At 41.3% G+C, this 20,244-nt stretch overlaps 1 protein-coding gene across 1 annotated transcript in view; it reads right to left on the reverse strand.

Moving 5' to 3' along the window:
- Positions 1-20,244, reverse strand: part of GFRA1 (GDNF family receptor alpha 1) — a 204,099-nt gene that overhangs the window by 65,221 nt on the left and 118,634 nt on the right. The window contains exon 4 of the mRNA XM_082673720.1: positions 1,343-1,679. Coding sequence (XP_082529846.1) covers positions 1,343-1,679 — 337 coding nt within the window. The remainder of the gene's footprint in view (positions 1-1,342; positions 1,680-20,244) is intronic.

Below are 20,244 nucleotides of genomic sequence, written 5' to 3' on the forward strand. Positions count from 1 at the left end.
GTTGCATTGCCTGAGCACCTGACTCTTCCCAAGACAAGCTCGGCCATCTGAGTTCTTCCTCAGATAGCTTCCAACTTGGAAAAAAAATGGAGGGATATTACTCCCCGGAAGTCTTCAGCATGAGGGAGTTCTACAGATAAAAAGGACTTTTATTTTTCTTTGGTCACTATTAGAGCTAGTCTAAGGAAAGAATGGGACTCCATTCTATCAGAATAAAACTTAAACTGACAAAACTCAGCTTACCAGAATCCTCAAACTATCAGTTTTTCCCCTGCCCTCTGCTCTAGAAACGGGAAACTTACAAGAAAACAAACACAAAGTCACACCCTCATCTACTTGTCCAGCTGTGAACATTTATCAAGTGCACAGGATCTTGTCAGCGGTGGCATTTGAAGATTCCTGGCTCTATCCTGGGGGCCAAGTACAGGTGTTGTCCGATGATGCCCCGCCTGCATCTCTATCCTGTGCTCTGAATCTAGCACCAGCATTGCCTCAGGCGGCAAAGAGTCACGTCTCTGCTTATCAAAATCTACTTGCTTTCTGATCAGCAATGAATTCAACCCAAAGTTCTGGAAGGACTCACATCAAATTGTTGACAGTGATGGCTGGGAGCAAGAGGAAACTTCCCTTTCCCTCTACTAATTCTATATTGCTTTTTTGCTTTAAAAAAAAAAAACACACACACATAGAATATATTCATGGAGTCCTTCAAACATTAAAATAAATTAATAAATGGCCAAAAAGGAAAAGGAAGTGACTCTTTTCAACAACACTGCCAGGTTTCGATGGGGGCTGAGATCCGGAAGCACGGAAGGCATCTATTCTCAGCCACATCGTCGACTGAATGGCCCAGAGCAGACCCAGGCATTCTGGAAGTTCTCCTCTTAGGGGCTGGACACGGCTCCATCCCTCCCTCTCGCTGCTCTCTTCCAGTTTTCTGACCTTGATGACAAGAGCCCCCGTATTTCCAGCACCTGCTACCCCACTTACTTAACGCTTTTGACCCCTGGCAGCTCTCAGGTCTAACAGAGGGGGCACATGCCTTCAAGCTCACCTGGGCTCAGGTGACCCTCTGCGCTTACGAAGTCCTATTGACCTCATTCCAGCACCTCTCAAAGCTTCCCTCAGGTTAAAGACGGGAACCTTCCTCAGCACAAAAGGCTGATCGGCTGCTGAAGAACCTCGTGCTGGAGGCAGAGGTCAGGTTTTGGCCCATCCATCCCAATGACTCCCCTCCCCCACCCCCCTGCAGAAATTCAGAAAATAGAAGCCTGGCCACTGAAGCAGCATAAAGGTTCTCTCCACCATCTCCTTAATCACCAGGCTGCTAGCACGCGCTTACCTGCAGATGTAATTCGTCTTGCAGGAGTCCTGCAAATTCAAGCAGTTGGGCTTCTCCCTCTCCTCGTAGGAGCACACCGGCACGATGGTCTGCCGTCTCCTCTCGGTGCAGGCGATGTCCCGGCAGGAGCAGAAGAGCATCCCGTAGCTATGCTTGGCCGGGACCTTGTCGAAGAACTGCCGGAGGGCCTTGTGGCATTTGCGCCGGTTGCAGACATCGTTGGACATGCTGGTGGTGCACGGCGTGATGTACGCGGACCTGTACTTCTTACAGGTGTCGTCTAGGTTGCAGGCCTTGGCGGCGTCCAAGCAGTTGTTCCCTTTCGGGATGTGCTCCACTGCAAAAGGAGAGAAAGGCGGGCATGATCACAGGGCTGTGTGCTGGGGCTGCTCTGCTTTCATTGAGATCTGGCCATTCACCTGGCAGTGCTGGCAGCTCTGATCAACTCTGTGTCTTGAAGCTAATAACTTAATGAGTTCATGACAATGAGGAAGTATCAGGGGCACAGAGGCTGGGAGCCCACGGCAGCACACAAGCTCCTAGCGTTGTCTCAGATGTATGATTAGGAGGTGTTGAGTAAGGCCAAAGGAGCCCAGGCACCTGCCTGACTACATATAAACAAGGCAACAGAAGAACAAGTTTCCAGCTCCTGGTTGGTAAATTGAAATTAGGATAAAAGAAAAAAGCAACAAATTATATACTTGTTTATTACATAATATATAAAATGATATGCTGAATGTAAGTATAATTGCCATGCAATCCTCCAGGAATATAATCATGTAATAAATGCGCATAGTACATGTTAATTACTATATGATTACAGAGTAATTGCACGGTTATTTGAGCCCAGAAGACGGAATATTATGCTAGCTCTCTAAACAGGAAGAAGCAACTACATCGAAGCTGTAGTTCTAGCTCACAGGCCACTGGAAGAGAACCAGAATAAATTACATAAAAATTTGCAAACCTCAATTACCATTTAACTTACTGCATAGAAAATTTGGGATCTATGAGTACTGAGGTTGCAGGTTAGAAAAATTCAGTTAGTATTTTGGATAGAATTTCAATGGGCTTACAAACCACACGCCTTAGGCATCTCACAAAACATATGTTGCCTTCTGTCCAAGCCCTCTGTGCTCATGCTGTCAGAGAAACCAGTGCTGTCCACTGCCAGGCTGCCCGCTGAGAGGCCTGGAGAGAAAGCACGGAAGAGGCAGGGCTCACTGGGGTGGGCTGGCAGCGCCAAGGCTAACGGGAAAAGTTAAAAGATGAATGGACGAGGGAAATTAAGCTCATTTCCCATAATATAGGTCTTCGCCAAGCAAGGCGAAGTGATGGAAAAACCTCCTAGAGCCAAGTTATGAGATGGTCCATGGAAAATTGATGATTAGGTGTAGCAGGGACCCTCCAGAGACAGCAAGAAGGCAGCAGACAAGCACCACACAATCGTGGGATTCAATCCCCATCAAGTTCCTGCTCAGGCCTCAGCCCCTTCATGGGTTCTGAAACCCCCTTTCATTCTCTTTATGCACCCAGTTGGTGGGGACCATGAAAGCATTTGAGAATTAGCAAGAGAGGAGACAGAGTCTAGCTGGGTTGGGTGGGACCAAAAGACAGGGCAGTGCATTTGGTATCTAAAAGGCACATGGGATATTCAGCCTTAAATAAAAGAAGGAAACCTGCCATGGGGAACAACATGGATGAGCCTTGAGGACATTATGCTAAGTGAGATAAGCCAGTCCCAGGAGGACAAATACTGAGCGGTTCCACGTATATGAGGTATCTAAAACTCCCAAACTCACAGAAGCAGAGAGTTGAATGGTAGTTGCCAGAGGCTGAGGTGAGGGGGAAATGGGGAGTTGTTATTCAAGAGGTATAACGTTTCAGTGATGCAAGATGAATAAGTTCTAGAGATAGGCCTTACAACATCACACCTACACTTAACAATACTGTATTGTGCACTTAAAAATCTGTTAAGTGGCATTATTTCACTCTTTTGGATGGCTGAGTAATATTCCATTGTATATATAAACCACATCTTCTTTATCCATTAATCTGTCAATGGACATTTAGGTTGTTTCCACGTCTTGGCTATTGTAAACAGTGTTGCTATGAACATAGGGGTGCATGCATCTTTTCAAATTATAGTTCTGTCTGGGTATATGCCCAGGAGTGGGATCGCTGGACCATATGGCAGGTCTATTTTTAGTTTTTTGAAGAACCTCCATACTGTTTTCCACAGTGGCTGCACCAATTTACATTCCCACCAATGGTGTAAGAGGCTTCCCTTTTCTCCACACCCTCTCCAGCATTTGTTATTCATAGACTTTTTAATGATGGCCATTCTGTCTGGTATGAGGTGGTACCTCATTGTATAGTTCTGATTTGCATTTCTCTAATATTTAGCCATGTTGAGCATCTTTTTATGTGCCTCTTGGCCATCTGTATGTCTTCTTTGGAAAAATGCCTATTTAGGTCTTCTGCCCACTGGGACCTAGAGATTATCATACTAAGTGAACTAAGTCAGAAAGAGAAAGACAAATACCACATGATATCACTTATATGTGGAATCTAAAATATAATACAAATCAACATATCTACAAAACAAAATCAGACTCACAGATAGAACAGATTTGTGGTTGCCAAGGGGGAGCGGAGGTAGGGGAGAGAAGATATGGGAGTTCGGGATCAGCAGATGAAAACTATTATCATATAGGATGGATAAACAACAAGGTCCTACTGTACAGCACAGGGAACTATATTCAGTATCCTGTGACAAACCATGGTGGAGAAGAATATGGAAAAGAATGTACATACGTGTAAGGCTGAGTCACTTTTCCATACAGAGGAAATTGACAACATTGTAAATCAACTATACTTCAATAAAATTAAAAAAGAAACCTGTTAAGAATGTAGATCTCACATTAAACGTTCTACTAAAATAAAATAAAATTTTGTACAAGAAAAGAAGAACAGACACAACAAGTTCAACATTTCAGGAAATGAAAAACTCTCCCTGGTCTACTGATGGTGTGCCTTGCTTTAAGAAAACCCAACATGCTGGAATCACAAAGATATACCCTGGCACCATAAGCAGTATTTTATGATGCTCCAGGTGTGTGTTTCTGCCTATGACATCTGAATTCAACAATTTCATGGGGAAGGCAATAAACAAGACATTCAGCCCTTCTTAGGTGAGCAGTGCAGGAAGCCAGAAGCTGCATGTACATCCTGCTGGTTTAACAAGCACCCCTGGTGCATTTTCTCCAACATGACTTTCCCAAAGTGGCTTCTCTCCTCTGTTTTCCCACTCAGGCACTTCAGGACTCAAGGAGTGAAATATTCACCATGTGTCCTGACAGATCACCAGGGCCTCCACCAGGCTTTGGTGACACTTCTAGCCTTTTTCTCTTTTGAGACTTTCTAATGATGTGCTGTTGGGCCCACTGGCAACAGTGATTGATATTCCTGAAGGTCTACAGCTAGCTAGGAGATTTCTAAATTATGCATTTGGGGATGATAATCTAAAATAAATTAATATGACCAGATTCTGGATCATCTGGATTAGGCCCTTAAGGTTGGACATCCGAACACAATTTCCAATAACTTGCATTGGTGTTCAATGGTATTTTATGATCTCTGGCTAAAAAGAAAATAGAGGCACACGGGTTGACTTAATACTTAAATGATGTAGCCAGGGATATATGAACAAACAGCTCACGTAAGTTCAAATGGAGAAAAATGTCAGAAAAATTAAGTCATCCCATGGCACACAGTAATGTAGGCCTGTCAAACTCAAAAGAACTCATGCTGAAACAGAGAACTACATCCTGACTGTAAGCACCAATTTAGTTTCAGCGAAACAATACCATTCCTCATATTAAATCTGTTATTGATTTGTATTTCATTGTTTTAAAAGTTTTGCTCATATCTAATTGGTGTGTGGTGCCTTTATAATTGTATAAAAGCAAAGAAGAGCTGATAGTTTTATGTTTATAAACTTCAAATAAAATTATAATAAGAATAAACTTAACACATGAGGTCCAGAACATTTATTTCTCTCTGAAAGTTCTCCGTATAATACATAAGTTTTAAAAAATTGGCCTGGAACAAAGCTCCTTGACATGGGTCTTGGAAATGACTTTTTGGATATGACACAAGCAATAACAACAAAAAATAAACAAGCAGAATTACGTCAAACTAGAGAGCTTCTGCACAGCAAAGCAAACCATCAACAGAAGGAAAAGGTGACGCATGGAATAGGAGAAAATATTGCAAATCATGTTCTGATAAGGGGTTAATTTCCAAAATATACAAAGAACTCATACAACTCAATAGTAAAAGTAACAGTAATGATAATAACCTAAGTAAAAAAATGGGCAAAGGACCTGAAGAGACATTTTACCAAAGAAGGTATATGAAAGGCCAACAGGTACATGAAAAGATGCTGATTGGTAGGGAAATGCAAATCAAACCACAATGAGGTATCACTTCAGGCCTGTTAGAACAATTGTCATCAAAGGAGACAATAAATGCTGGTGAGATGGTGGAGAAAAGGGAATCCTTGTGCACAGCTGCTGGGATTGTAAATTGGTACAGTCACTATAGAAAACAGTATGGAGGTTCCTCAAAAAATTAAAAACAGAGCTACCATATGATCCAGCAATTCCGCTCCTGGGTTTTTGTTTCCAAAGGAAACAAAATCACTTTATCAAAGAAATATCTGCACTCCCATGTTCATTAAAGCATTATTTACAATAGCCAAGTATTCACCAAGGAATAAACAAAGAAAATGTGGTATATATTTTTCAATGGAACACTATTCAGCCATAAAAGGAAGGAAATACTGGCGTTTGCAACAACATGGATGGACTCGGAGGGCATTATGCTAAGTAAAGTAAGTCAGACAGAGGAACACAAATACTGTATGATCTTACTTATATGTGAAACCCCAAAAAACAAAAATAAAAAACAAACTCATAGGAAAAAAAGCCTCATATTTGTGGTTATCAGAGGCAAGGGGAGAGGGTGGGGGAATTGGATGAAGGTAGTTAAAATGTACAAACTTCCAGTTATAAGATAATTAAGTACTGGGGATGTAATGTACAACATATAACTATAGTTAACACTGCTGTATGATATATTTGAAAATTGCTGAGAGAGTAAACCCTAAAAGTTCTCATCACAAGGAAAAAGACATTTTTTTCTTCTTTTTCTGTATCTATATAAGGTGATGGATGTAAACTTATCGTGGTAATCATTTCAAAATATATATAAGTCAAGTCATTATGCTGTATGCCTTAAACTTATACAGTGCTGTATGTCAATTATATCTCAAGAAAACTGAAAGAAAAAAAATTGACCTAGTGTATGCCTGCTTTGTTAAATAATGTTTACTTCCTTTTCAAAGTTGTTAAAACTCCATAAAATACTAAATAATTGTTTTCCTCTTGGTATTATCAAAAAAGAAAAGCAACATATCAAAGGAAAAGTTTTGCATGAAGTGGGAATAGGGTGAACGATTTAATGTCCAAACCAATTGCTCTGAGTTCGCTCCATTTAGCACCTGGTGTACCTCAGCCTCACTTTGAGCTGATTCTGTTTTCATCAATAAATGACGCTGCCAGAGCACCATCTCTTTATCATGATTTCAGAGCCTGTGACAAATTCCAGAATGCACGACCTGGCACATTCAGAGAGGCGAGAAACGACGAACTGATTCCCAGATTACAGGGAAATGTGTGACTTCCTTTTTGCTTACGATTCTCATTCACACACAACATTGTCATAACCATTCCCAACTTGATATACGAGGCCAGCATTACCCAAATAGCAGAATATGATGAAGAAAAAAGAAGAAAATTACAGACTAATATTCCTTACAAATATAGATTCAAAAAGTTTAGTAAATAGAATTTAGCAATATGTTAAAAGGATAATGTACGACGACCAATTAAGGTTTATCCCAAAATGCAAGGTTGGTTTAATATTTAAAAATCAGGGGATTCCCTGGTGGCGCAGTGGTTGAGAGTCCGCCTGTCGATGCAGGGGACGCGGGTTCGTGCCCCGGTCCGGGAGGATCCCACGTGCCGCGGAGCGGCTAGGCCCGTGAGCCATGGCTGCTGAGGCTGCGCGTCCGGAGCCTGTGCTCCGCAACGGGAGAGGCCACAGCAGTGAGAGGCCCGCGTAACGCAAAAAAAAAAAAAAAAAAAAAAAAAAGTCTCACATGCACAGAATATATAAAACCACTCTTAGCACCAATTTCACCTCCCTTCTTAGTGTCCTCACAAATTCACCTCCAACCCTCTCTCAGGTATCCTGCTTAATGAAGTTCAAAATAAACACTCCTGAAATCACAGGACAGATAAATTAGAGTTGAGTTTTTACTTGGTAAGAAGATTGATCCCCCGTATGTATTAAATGCGTCCGCCAGTGCACAAAACTGCTACGTCAGTGACTTGAGGGCAGAGGGAGGAATGGGCAGAAGGATTCAGTTTAGGCCACTGAGTCACACCCAACTCCCCATCAACTCACACACGGCCTGGAGGAGAGCTCGCATGCCCCTGGTTTATGGTCTGGGCACGCAAGCCTTCTGGCCTGCGTGGGAAGGCTTCTGAACAGCTTTACCGTAACTCTGAGTGCCATCCTCTCCACAGCTCATTTTAGAGCTCAGCATTAAAATGCTGCCCCCCCCACCTCCTCCACCTGTAATCTCTCCCTCCATCTGTTGTTATGTTTTTGTTTTTTTTTGCGGTACGCGGGCCTCTCACTGTTGTGGCCTTTCCCGTTGCCGAGCACAGGCTCCGGACGCGCAGGCTCAGCGGCCATGGCTCACGGGCCTAGCCGCTCCGCGGCATGTGGGATCTTCCCGGACCGGGGCACGAACCCGTGTCCTCTGCATCGGCAGGCGGACTCTCGACCACGGCGCCACCAGGGAAGCCCACCTCAAGGTTTTTGATTTGATCATTACAATGTAAACTGCCTTTTCTGACTATAAAATCAAGTATTTAGGATAAAACTTGATCAGGGACAGAATGTAAAAAACAAAAAGCAAAAACAACCCAGGGCTCGATGGCGCTGACCTCTCAGCTGTTTGCTGCTCCAAAGAGTATACACGGACCAACGATCTCAACCCTGACCTACAGGCAGAGCAAATGTAAAACATCCCTCCAACGACAGGGAGACGTGGAGGTGTCAAGGATGAGTTATGCACTGGGAGAAGCTTTCACATTCTAAATTCCTCTGCAGCGAGGAACTGCCTTTATCCCAAGTACAATCCTCACACTGTCCCAAATCAAAGAGGCTATCGCTGTGGCTGGCAGCCCCTCATTATTTACACTTAGAAAACGCCACTGTTATTGGCAAATGCCGGGGCCAGCTAACCAGTCAAAATGATTCAGGATGAAACACAGATGCAAGGATCTAGAAATCCATTTCTACAGATTAGGAGGTAGAATAGAACAGTAACTATATTAAAATTTGCATGGCCCACATGAAGATGTGCTTCATTAAGCAGAAAGTTCACAAGAGACAGTGAGAGAGCATTGTTTACAAATGCTTGCCAATTTCCGGGTATCTTTCTGTCTTTCTTTTTAGGGCTGCAGAATTGAGTTCACAACCCATTTTCCCTTTCTTTCTGACTTGATTAATTGCCATGTTAACATAACTACTGTTCTTCTCCTAATAGGCTCCCTCTAACGTGTTATCCCAGCAAATAAAAAAATGGATAAAAAGCTCCAAGATCTTCACAGGGGGTAGGTAGGGCAAGCTTTTCTGGAAGGTCACATTTACAGTCTGGTCTTCTGCTATCCACGTGGATCAGATGGCAAATCTGATCATACAGGTTGTGACCCTTGTAATCGATCCTTCAAGAGCTTGGCCTTTTCCAGCCGGGGTGCTAAAAATTACATTTAAAAGGCACATGTTGGCTCTTTGGAGCCCATTTTGTCATTCATACACCATTTCAGACACATTGTATTACACGATGATGAATTTCCTCCTCACCGTTTTTTTTTATACCTTCCACAACTACATTAAGCCTCAAGCCGTACCCAAGTTTTCTCTGGGGTTCACAGTGACTGAATTATTTTGAATACCTGTGAATCTGGAAAAAATTCTTCTGTCTGGTGAAGACAGCATCCAGTGTTCACCACAAGTCATGGGCTCACCCCATGCTCTCTCACCCCAAGTTCACCCATGAGAGCTTCCGTTTCCATAAAGTACACACTGTGCCCCCCCACCCCCCCACCATCCATACCTTAAAAAATGAGATGCCTCCTATAAGTGGTAAGTCACATGCTTGCTGCTGCAAAATGATTAATAGTGCTGTCTCAGCAAATGGTTTAATTAAGGTTTAATTAAAAGGTTTAATTAAAAAAGGTTTAATTAACCTTTCCAACCTCCTCTACCTTTTCCTTTTGTTATACATTGGATCTCTGAAGTTTCCTACTTGTTTATGTTCATCTAGGTTTGAAACAAAGGCATGAAAAATGATAGCAGGTGATGCAGGAGCTGGTGCCCAGGTGAGATGCCTGGTGAGGTGCGGTACCTCACTGTACACAGGATAAAGGGACAGGCGCTCAGAACTCGATGGCTGGGTTCCCACCTAATTTTTGTCTTGGGAGCTTAGCGTTGTTTAATGACCTTGGCTACCAAGAGCCTGGCTTTTTAAAATCTCTTTCAACCTAATTATAATTACTGTGTATAAATCATACAATGATCAATTATAAAAATGCCGGGTTCATAAATATTTAACTTAGCATTTAAATCCACACTGCAGGAGTGAATGAAATTTCCAAGCTCATCTCTTTGCAAACAACTGCTTTATTGCAGTTCCAATGCCAGTTACTGAGAACTGAACCAAGTCTGTCTTGCAGCACACTCGGGCTCATAATTGAGCATAATGCCTTTCCGTGTATTAAGACAGCACAATTTAGTTATTTCTAAAATAGGCATGCCTCTCATTAAAAAGATATTTTGCAAAGTCTTCTATCGCCATCTTTTAATTCCTCAAGTATGGAGAGGCACAATTACAATATTAGACACAAAAACACTCATTAAAATATATTTTATCTCATGTAAGATTGATTCAAGATAATTGAGGTCAGATTTGTTTGGAAAATATATTGTGACAAGTGCAAATGCTGATGCAAAGAGGAAATGATCTTCTACGAAGACTCAAGCAAAACAGCTAAATATTTTCCAGCAAAATCATAAAGCCATAATTAGATTTCAATTTAGTAATATTCAGCCTAAGACAGGCCATTTTTAATAATCTAATTATGTGTTCGGGGGCCTACCCCAGAACTCAACCACTGCTTCAGAACTATTAATTGTACCCCATGCTGTCGCATCTTCAAGCATGAAATGTGCCATTACATGTAGGACTGACTCTCATTTATGAGTATTTTTTTCCCAGTCTCAGATCATCTTTAAAACATCCCCAAATGCCTACTCCTTTAATTTTCCAAAAGCGAAATCTTTTAATGACTTTCTCTGGACCAGAACACTTGATCCTAACTAGCTCAGATTTGTGGTGCTCCTACAGACAAAAGTTACAATGAGATAGATCTACAAACTATCTTTATGAAGACACAAAGAGCAGCCCTCGCTTTTGTCTGATTTTCATTAATTAAAGGTATTTAATTACTAACATCTCATTAGCAATAAAATAAATGAGTACTTCAACTACAGGAAAAGATCTGCATGATAATGTAAACCTCATTCATTTTATGGGGTACAAACTAATCCACTAATATTCAGCCTGTGCAAGCTTCACTGATATTTAGTCATTTCAACAGTAATGTGCTAAACACATCTTCAAAACGGATACTCCTTCTTCCCAGAGAAAACAATAAAGGTGGGCCAACCAAGTAACCAAGAACCTAAGTTCCCTGTCACTTTTCCACCAACATATCACCAACTGGAAGGGAAATATGGAGTGGTTTGTTTTTAACAGTTTTCTAAGTTACCATAAAGATTAAAAGGTAGCTTTAAAATAATGTGCCTGAACTTTTAAACTAGCATACCTAAATTTAGAAATTTCTAAGTGTGTGCCATGCAAAGTCATTGCTCTGAGAAGCTGGACACTTATCCCAAAGAGGCTGCCAACACTCTAGACGTTTCATGGAACTCTTCCCTAGAAGCCCAAGGCATGTTCTTTGGAATACTCTGAACAGCAGCAAACCTCTGTATCAGGGATGGATTTTCAAAGTCAAATGTCATTTAGCACTAAGTGTGGTCATGAAAAAGGCAATGATGTTGGGCAGTGTTTAGGGGTAGAAAGTAAGTGATGAATATACATAAGGATTTTTTCATATGGGGCACCTACAAATTGGCCCTGAAAGTAACCAATGAAGTGGTTCTCCTAAAAAGGTTTTGAGCCAATGATCTCTCTGGAATAAGCGTTTAGTTTCTCAAGGTGACTACTTTGAAGGACAATATGCATTTGGATGTATGTGCTCTTGGTAGTCTTATTATCCATACTCATACTGTACATGTGCTGTGTTTCTCCAATGAGCCAGAGCACAAGGATGCTACCAGAAGGCAGGATACAGGCTGAAGTGTCACCTCCACTATACAGTCTACAAAAATTGTTCTGACCCATGATATATATATACAGAGAAGAAAAAGTATGCATTCAAAGCCAAAGAATCAGCTGAAACAATGAAAAATGAAGAGGTTGAAGATCCTATTAAGTAGCCTGGCTGATGCTGAGATAATAATGAATCATTGATGATGTTGACGGTTGTCAGGGCCCTCACAGTGCAGGATTTCAGCAAAGATAAGCTAAATATCAGGCCTTTATTTTTAGTTAAAGAGCATAAAATTCAATGCCTTTCTTCCCACGAGCCTATTTACACACCTGCTGTGCTACCTATTTGCCTTCACCTGCTTCCCAATTAATACCCCATTAAGCCACTCCACCTGCAGTGGCTTTTACCTTCGCCATAGCCCTGCAACCATCACTCATCTGCTACAGCTCAATTGTTTCTTTTGGGAAGATAAACAAAAGCTGCATAAATAATAATGGCAGGGCTTTGTATTTACAGCGTGTGCATTCTCAAAAGACAGTAGCCAGAAGCTGGGGCAGATTTCAGGGCGAGAAAGCCACCAGCTGGGCAGAATGTCTACAGTGAGTGTAGCCACGTTCCAGAAGATGAGGGGGAGAAGGAATGCGCATCTTAATTAGCCAGATTTGTGAATCTGGATTTTATATATATGTATATATTTTTTAAATGATGTTTCTGCTTCATGCAAGAAGGTATTTCATATCAAGTTGGGTTAATAAAATTTTGTTTGGTTAAAGGTTCTTAGGTGACCTATTTTAATGAAGATTCGCATATTATTTCTCTTTTTTTGCAAACAGGTTTTTTTTTTTAACATCTTTATTGGAGTATAATTGCTTTACAATGGTGTGTTAGTTTCTGCTTTATAACAAAGTGAATCAGCTATACATATACATATATCCCCATATCTCCTCCCTCTTGCATCTCCCTCCCACCCTCCCTATCCCACCCCTCTAGGTGGTCACAAAGCACGGAGCTAATCTCCCTGTGCTATGTGGCTTGCAAACAGGTTTTAAGTGTGAAAAGTTGGTTCCTTCGAGCAGTGACCAAACCCAGGGGGCATCAGAATGCCTTGGAGAAAAAAGTTTTAAAACGTAAATAAAAACCCAAAAAACACAGATTCCTGGGTTCTTTCTGTCCTACCCTCTGAGAATCTGTATTTTTACAAAGCTCCCAGGTACTACCAATGATAAGACTTGGAATTCCCTGGTCTTCAGTCAGTTAAGTCATTCTTTTTACTATCTACCTGCACACCCACTTATCTTCCTGATAAATCTAGGCTTTCTGGTCACATTTTCTGGAGTGCAGTCCCTAAGAGGTGCCTTCTAGTGGGTGGTTCATTCCGGCCTCACTCCATGAAGATCTTGCTGAGAAGAAGACTTTCTTCGCCTGTGTTCCCAGTGCAACTTCATAATTCAGCCCAGACTAGATTTGCCAGGTAGTCCCAGCCCAGGCTCTTCTAAGGTGGGCTAAGACAAGGCCCCTCCCCCATCAACCTGCCGTGGCCTCCTGTGAGCTGCAGAGGAAGCAGACGGCAGGACAGGCGTGTGTGCGCCCCTCGACGTGCACCTCAGTGAACCTCTGGGTTTTATTTTAATGGTGTGTTGGCAAGTGTCCCTGCTCATCTCATCTCTAGCTTTACGTTGGTTCCAAATGCATTCGCACATTTACCCTTCTGAGCCCCAGTATAACTCTAGTTAGATCCCCATCTGAAGGACTACACCAGTTAGCTCAAGGATTAAGTTTAAAACCCCAGAATTTTTACATTAAAATTCCTTAGCCAGGACCTCCATTGTGTCTGTGCAACTTAATCTGCGGCTCTGTCTCCGGCAGGATTTGCAGAGTAAATATAGCTATCTCCGCATGGTGTTCGGTGGGCACCAAGCCACATCTCCTCCCCGGAGGCGTTCTCCCACCTGGCTCCTGTCCACCGGATGCTCTAAGGCTGCTGAGGCAGGCTGAGGCAGTGGGTAACCCAGCACTCTTAAGACTGCTTCTGGAATGTTTCTTTCCTCAGTTTCTCACAGGAGCATATCAGCTACAAAGTGGTTGTGTCACTGATGTACGTGGTGTGTCCCTGAAGTACACATAAATTAAGAACCCTGGGCTAAATGAGAACAATCCCAGCTCCTAGAACCTGATATTTCCACTTAGCTATTTGCTTAATAAAAACAGGTATAGTTTAGGCAAAATGTATGTGTTCTACCCCAAAACTTCTTCAAACTTCAAAGAGTGCCTTTTCTGTTAGAGATCTGGACTTGCACGTTAGCTAGTTTCTTTGAGAAATGGCCACTTGACCGGTTACATTAAACCATTGGCTGAAGCTGGATATGAGTGTTGGGGGTCAAGACGATTCCATCAGCTTTATGCCTAGCGAGATCAGAATGACATTCAGCACAAGTGCCAGGACGCAGGCCAGCTGCTAATGCTACTCTCAGCACCCCTGGACATGCCAGAGGTACAGAGTCACCCTTTTGCTAGGGCATTCAGGGACAATAGAAGTGAGCAAGCTAGCCTCAGAATGGCCAGCCACGCTGCCCTTGGGTGGGGAAGGGATGGAGGGGAAAAAAGCAGCTATGAATTTCTGCCCTACAGGAAGAAGACCCAGGTCCCCAAACACCCCTGCATTCGTGCAAGAGGCTCTATGTTGCAGAAAATCCTGTTTCAAGACACAGGAAGAACCACAAAAAGCCAGACCTTATGTCTCTGTGATTTAGCCTTTGTACCATGATATTGTCAAACACAGGTATTAGCCTTTGACCCTTTGGGCTTAAAAAATGAATAATGAACAGCTCCTAAGAATTTCCCTTGATGTGTCTAGAGCTGCCTCTCTTACCAGGAAAGACTGGATGGTCTCCTCTCTGTGGTGTTAGCTAATGAAAGGCCCCAGAGAGTTGAGAACGTTCCTAAGGCAAAAAATATGGTAGAACTATAGTTCCTAGAGTAGAAATGGGGACTGCTTTGAATCAGTGAGAAAGCTGGCATCCCCAGGGCCATAGGGTACCCTCCAAGGAGCTCTTGAAAGAAAACAAAACAAAATGGAAGCTCACTTGGCCGTCTGTTGGGGAACAAGTTTCTCCCAGTTCCTACTTTATTTATTGCATGGGATGGATGTTAGATTTAAGAGCTATTAGTTTTAACTGAAAGGAGACCCATCGCCTAGAGTCTTCTATGAGCCCTTCAAGGATTTCACATAAGAAGTTCTGTTCAATATTAAAAGTGGGAACATATTTAGTGATGTTTGAGGGTTATAGTGGTGGCTTATGCAGTTCAGAGATTTGACTTAGAAATACATTTGTAAAAAGAAAAGCAAAAATTAAACGTAGCTTTAAGAAAGATAGGTCAAATAGCATAATAACAGAGAATCAAAGTTTTGGAAGTCTAACCTATACCCTGAAATTGGGAATTAATTTCTAGTATGGTGTCTGCATACTAGGAAGTTAAAAGAAAAGCAGCTGTCTACATCTATTTCTGGACACCAATGAGAGGTCCTCTTAGTGTGGTGAAGACTTTTTTAAAGTACCAATAACTCAGGAGTGCTTCTCACTGGAGAGAGAATAGAAATTATAAATGTGACTACAAACCCCACACAGTCTTCTGAGGAAAGTGATCACAATCGTCTGCTAAAACTGAACATCACAGAGGGGAAAAGGTATCCGTAAGAGACGTGTGTGTCAGTAAATACATAAAGTACAGAAGTCTCACATATTTGACATTTGAAGAACAAAGCTATCCATCAATGTCCTGGCACAGATCGATCACACAGAATGCTACTGCTGAAAACCTAATCATATGATGGTAATAATGTAGCCATAAAACCTCTGGTCTATAATTGACTGCTTCCACTTGAAGCTAACATGTCTAAGGCAGTGACTAATGTTCAACTGAAGATTTCACTTGCATTGAATGACAATCAGTTACACCTAACACTAGTCTGGTGGATGACTTGTGTTGGATAATGGCCCAGGTGCAAGCGCCAAGGGGCAGGGGGAGAGCATATCCCCAAACAAGCAATGCAGGTATGTGATGCTTAAATGTGGATCTCATATCTAAATGCCGCCTCCTTTAGATCTGATGAGGCTGCCACTTTCTGACAAAGTCATTAGAAATGTACGAGGCTGTAGCATCCAGTACCATTATAGCAAGTTCCTCAGGGCATCCAGGTCTTAGCTGTTGAGTTTTGGTTAGTGAGCATATTACTGTAAATCCCATTCCTGGACCATAAGGGCTTATGCTCCGTCTCTCTCCTTGAAATAGGTAACCAGATGCACAGAACCCAAGTGTGGGGGACTGAGGGAGGTGGGGGACAGCATTCACATTTGGCCTTCTCTTTTTCTTTAAGCTCCTGGACCGTCTGTGATTCTGGGGTCGGTCTGGTAAATAGTTTGGTTAAATGAGTCTTCTCAGACGAGAGATGTGGCTGGGATGTTGGCAGTGAGAACTGAAGTTTGAAAGGAAAGCTTATTGGTATTGCTGGATAACAGAACAAAAGATTATTTACCTCTCGGCACAAATTCAGAGCCTTCCATTAGTACAAATAGCTATTGAAGGGGCAGAGACCATGCAGTGGGGATCATTCATTGTGGGCTTCTACCACAACCAGATTGATCAAGTTCAACGATGCCCAGCCACACAGCAGGATCAGAAAGGGCCGTATTAGACACGTCTTAGTGTTTTGTTTTGTCTTTAACCTCCAGTGAAGTTTTTCCTGCACCACTACCACTTTGGTAACGCTTAATTTCAAATTATGAGAATTCCTCCCTTCCCCTCAACACACACACACAGGAGAGAAGCCTGCATCTTCCCATTCACAGTCCTGAGTAATAGCCCTTTATATGTTGGATTCAAGTAAGATAAAGTCATCCCAGACTTTATTTTCAAAAAACCCCAAGACGCTCCCATGTCCCCAAATAGATTTGCCAGCTTCAGCTTCTCGGTTAGCCTGTAACCATTTGTCACCCAAAGCAGAAATCTTTATGCACACTGTGAAGTTCATTGGAACTAGAAATTTTAATTAATATGTCTGGCAACTTCTAATGGACTTTTAGTATACGTCAGATTGCTTTGTGCCCTTTGATAGATACTTAAAGGTAATTGGGTAGTCCTACTGATGTATTTTTAAACAGCAAAATATTGATTAATAATGTTTCAGTATTAATATAACCACTTTGTGTGGATCAAGAAACGTCCATGGTAGAAAACCCGTATTTATCTACAAATTAACAAGTCTATATAGATCTGTTACTTTAAGCTAAATGGGGTGCAGCCACTCATTACATTCCAACAGGGACTAGCCTCCTCATAATAAAGATTAAAGCGGAAGTTGGCCTTATTTTCCCACTGCATGAAATGAATGCTTTTCACCACTTCATGCCCTGGTGCAGCTGAAGAATAGCTGCAGTAAAGCACGGGTCCGCTGCCCCCTGACAGGCCGATATTTTTAATGCCTGACTTGATGAAAACATTTCATACTTTGGGAGCTTTAATTGCCACCACCGCCGAGCAGAATGACATAATAAATGATTGTACCATTCAGGCTGGAGGTGGGGATGATCCCAGCTTTATCTCTGCTTAAAACCAGTTGTACGGTTCATATACTCCGAGTGTATGTTCATGCAAACTGAATTACTGCAAAGAGAAAAAGCTGGAGAATTTTGGAGACTGGTGAGGAACCAGTTCCGGAGGCTGGATTTTAGGACACTGGGCAAAGCACTTCTCAAACAAACAGGAACTGTCAGTTCTCTTTTATTTATTCTTTTAATACCTAGAAGTCCTAATGACTCTACGAAAAAGGCTGGTTTGAATAAAATTCTTCAGTTGTCTTTAGCATAGCATGATGGGTCCACTAACCCTCAGGCAGTCTGTGTAAACAGTTGTTTGAGTGGCCGACAACCTACAAACGGCAGTGACGGCAGTTTCCAGGCTGGGACCCCAAAGCCAAATTTCAGAAAGGGTCACTTTGCTCTGAGCTGATGACAAAATATCTGTACATTGCAACTGCTACCTGAATGCTATTTAGATTTATGGGGAGAGAACAAGAGAGCTGCTGGCAGGGCTTCTGGTCTGGGTTTAATTCTCTGTCTCTCCCCTACCAACGAACATGGCCAATTTAATTGTACCTCTCCAACAAGCAGGAAGAGCCACAGATGGGGAAATTAATACACAAGGAAGTAAAAACATGCACGAGGAGGTCACATGACCTCCAAAGAAGCCTGGAATATGGGACTCCAGGATCCAATCCCAGGCCAATGTTCTCTCCCCTCTAATGTGTTTTGACCTGCAAGTGTGATGGCCTTGCTAAAAGAGGTGAGGCAGCCTACATGACACTGCTCTGCTGGGTACAACACCTGAATAGGGGCTCTGAATGACATTTCATTAAACCGGTGACTCTTAAATTTTGATGAGCATAAGAATCTCCTGGAGGGCTCAGATCTCACTCCCACAGTGTCTGATTCAGTGGATCTGGGGTAAGATCCAGGAATCTGCATTTTAATACACTTCCCATGTGATTCTGCTAGACCACATTTTGAGAAATACTGCTCTGCTGAAAGAAAATGGCTTCCTAGAAAGCTAAATCCATTAATGAGATCAATTTCCTGCATCCTACAGTACAAGATAAGCCAGTAATAATCTAAGCTATAACAAGCATCCTTCAATAATTCTATCACATAACTCATTCATCAATTCATTCATTCATTCATATTTTAACATTAAGATTTATAGTGTTTACTATGAGGCTAAGCCATATAAATTTTGCCAAGACAAACCTATCCACTCACATTCAGGTCAAGTTTGTGAAATATTAACTAAACAAATTGCGTGGGTATAACTGTAGTGCTGGTTACCAGTGAGGTATACATAATAATGTAAGCTAAGCAAAAAAAGCCCCTGCTTGTTCAAAATCTCAAGGAACAAGTACACGCAAGGAATAAAATAGAGCTAGATAGATACAGGAATCCGGCAGAAACCATCAGCTGGCAAAGGATGAACTACCTAGAAACAGTCCTATGACAACTGGGTATTCCCGTGGAAAAAAAATAAAATTAGATTTCTCTAAGACATCCATACACAAAAATAAATTCTAAACAAATGAAAGAATTAAATATGAAAACAAAACTTTAAAACCTTTGGAAGAAAACATAGGAGATTATCTTTATGACTTTAAGATAAGAAAGAAAATTTTAAACAAGACACACAAACCCCCAAGTCATAAAGGAAATATTAATAAATTGCATTAAAATTAAAAACCTAGTACAACAAAAAACATCCAAAAACACAGAACAAAGACAAGCCACAACTAATAAAAGATACTTAAACTCACAAAACAACAGGAGCATGATATCCAGAAATCACTTAGAACTCCTCTGAATCAGTAAGAGAGAAATCTGATGAGATTATCAATAAAAGACTGTCAAGCCTAAAAATATATTGCATTAAGATAAAATTCTGAGAATGGAAAAGAACATAATTTCAAGTTCAAAGGGCAAAGGGAGTAATATAAACTATTAAGGAATATCTTAGTAGTATATTATTTAAATGGATGCCAGTGAGAGTCAAATCACTATACTATTTTCATTTCACTGAATTCTTTTTCAATCTTCAGTTTTATCTTTAAATATCTATATTACAATGTATGCAAATTAAATCCTTTCTAACTACATAAACTTGGGTTGAAATAGTTTAGATGCCAATTAAAGAATGTATGAAGATGTACACAGTTTTTCAAAATTCTTTTAGGGAATACCTGAGCAAAAAGAGTTTGCAGACCACAGCTATAAAGAATCTCTCACTCGGATGAATAAGATTTTCACTGCATGCTGTTCACTTCCATTTAGTCATTATTATAACCCAGCGTCCACTGACAGAGGATAGGACAAATAAATTATGGTATAGTCACACCATGAAATACTATAAATGGCAATGAAAATGAATAAACAAGAGCTATATGTATCAAAATGGATAAATCTCAAAACAACTTCTGAAAATAAGGCAAGTTGTAGAAGTATATGTACTGAATTAATAACAGTTATATAAAGAAATAGCTAGAAAACAAGTGTACACACACACATATGGTAAAAACAACATGCAAGAGAATGAGAAACACCAAATCAAGAGGGGAACAGAATCCAATATCTAAGCAAGCCCCAGGTTTGTGGGGTCACAGCAGATACAATAGGAGGCGCTCTTTGAAACATGAACACAGAGTTTTGAACAGAAAATACGATGTGCTTATCACTGCACATGCTACATTATCAAGTATATTCCTAATAGGAGAGCACTTCCAATTTGAGTTGGGGTTGATAAGAGTAGAATAAATTGCTTATAATTTTACTT

This window comes from Grampus griseus (genome assembly GCF_964374135.1).
Source record: "Grampus griseus genome assembly, chromosome: 16".
Classification (NCBI taxonomy): domain Eukaryota; kingdom Metazoa; phylum Chordata; class Mammalia; order Artiodactyla; family Delphinidae; genus Grampus; species Grampus griseus.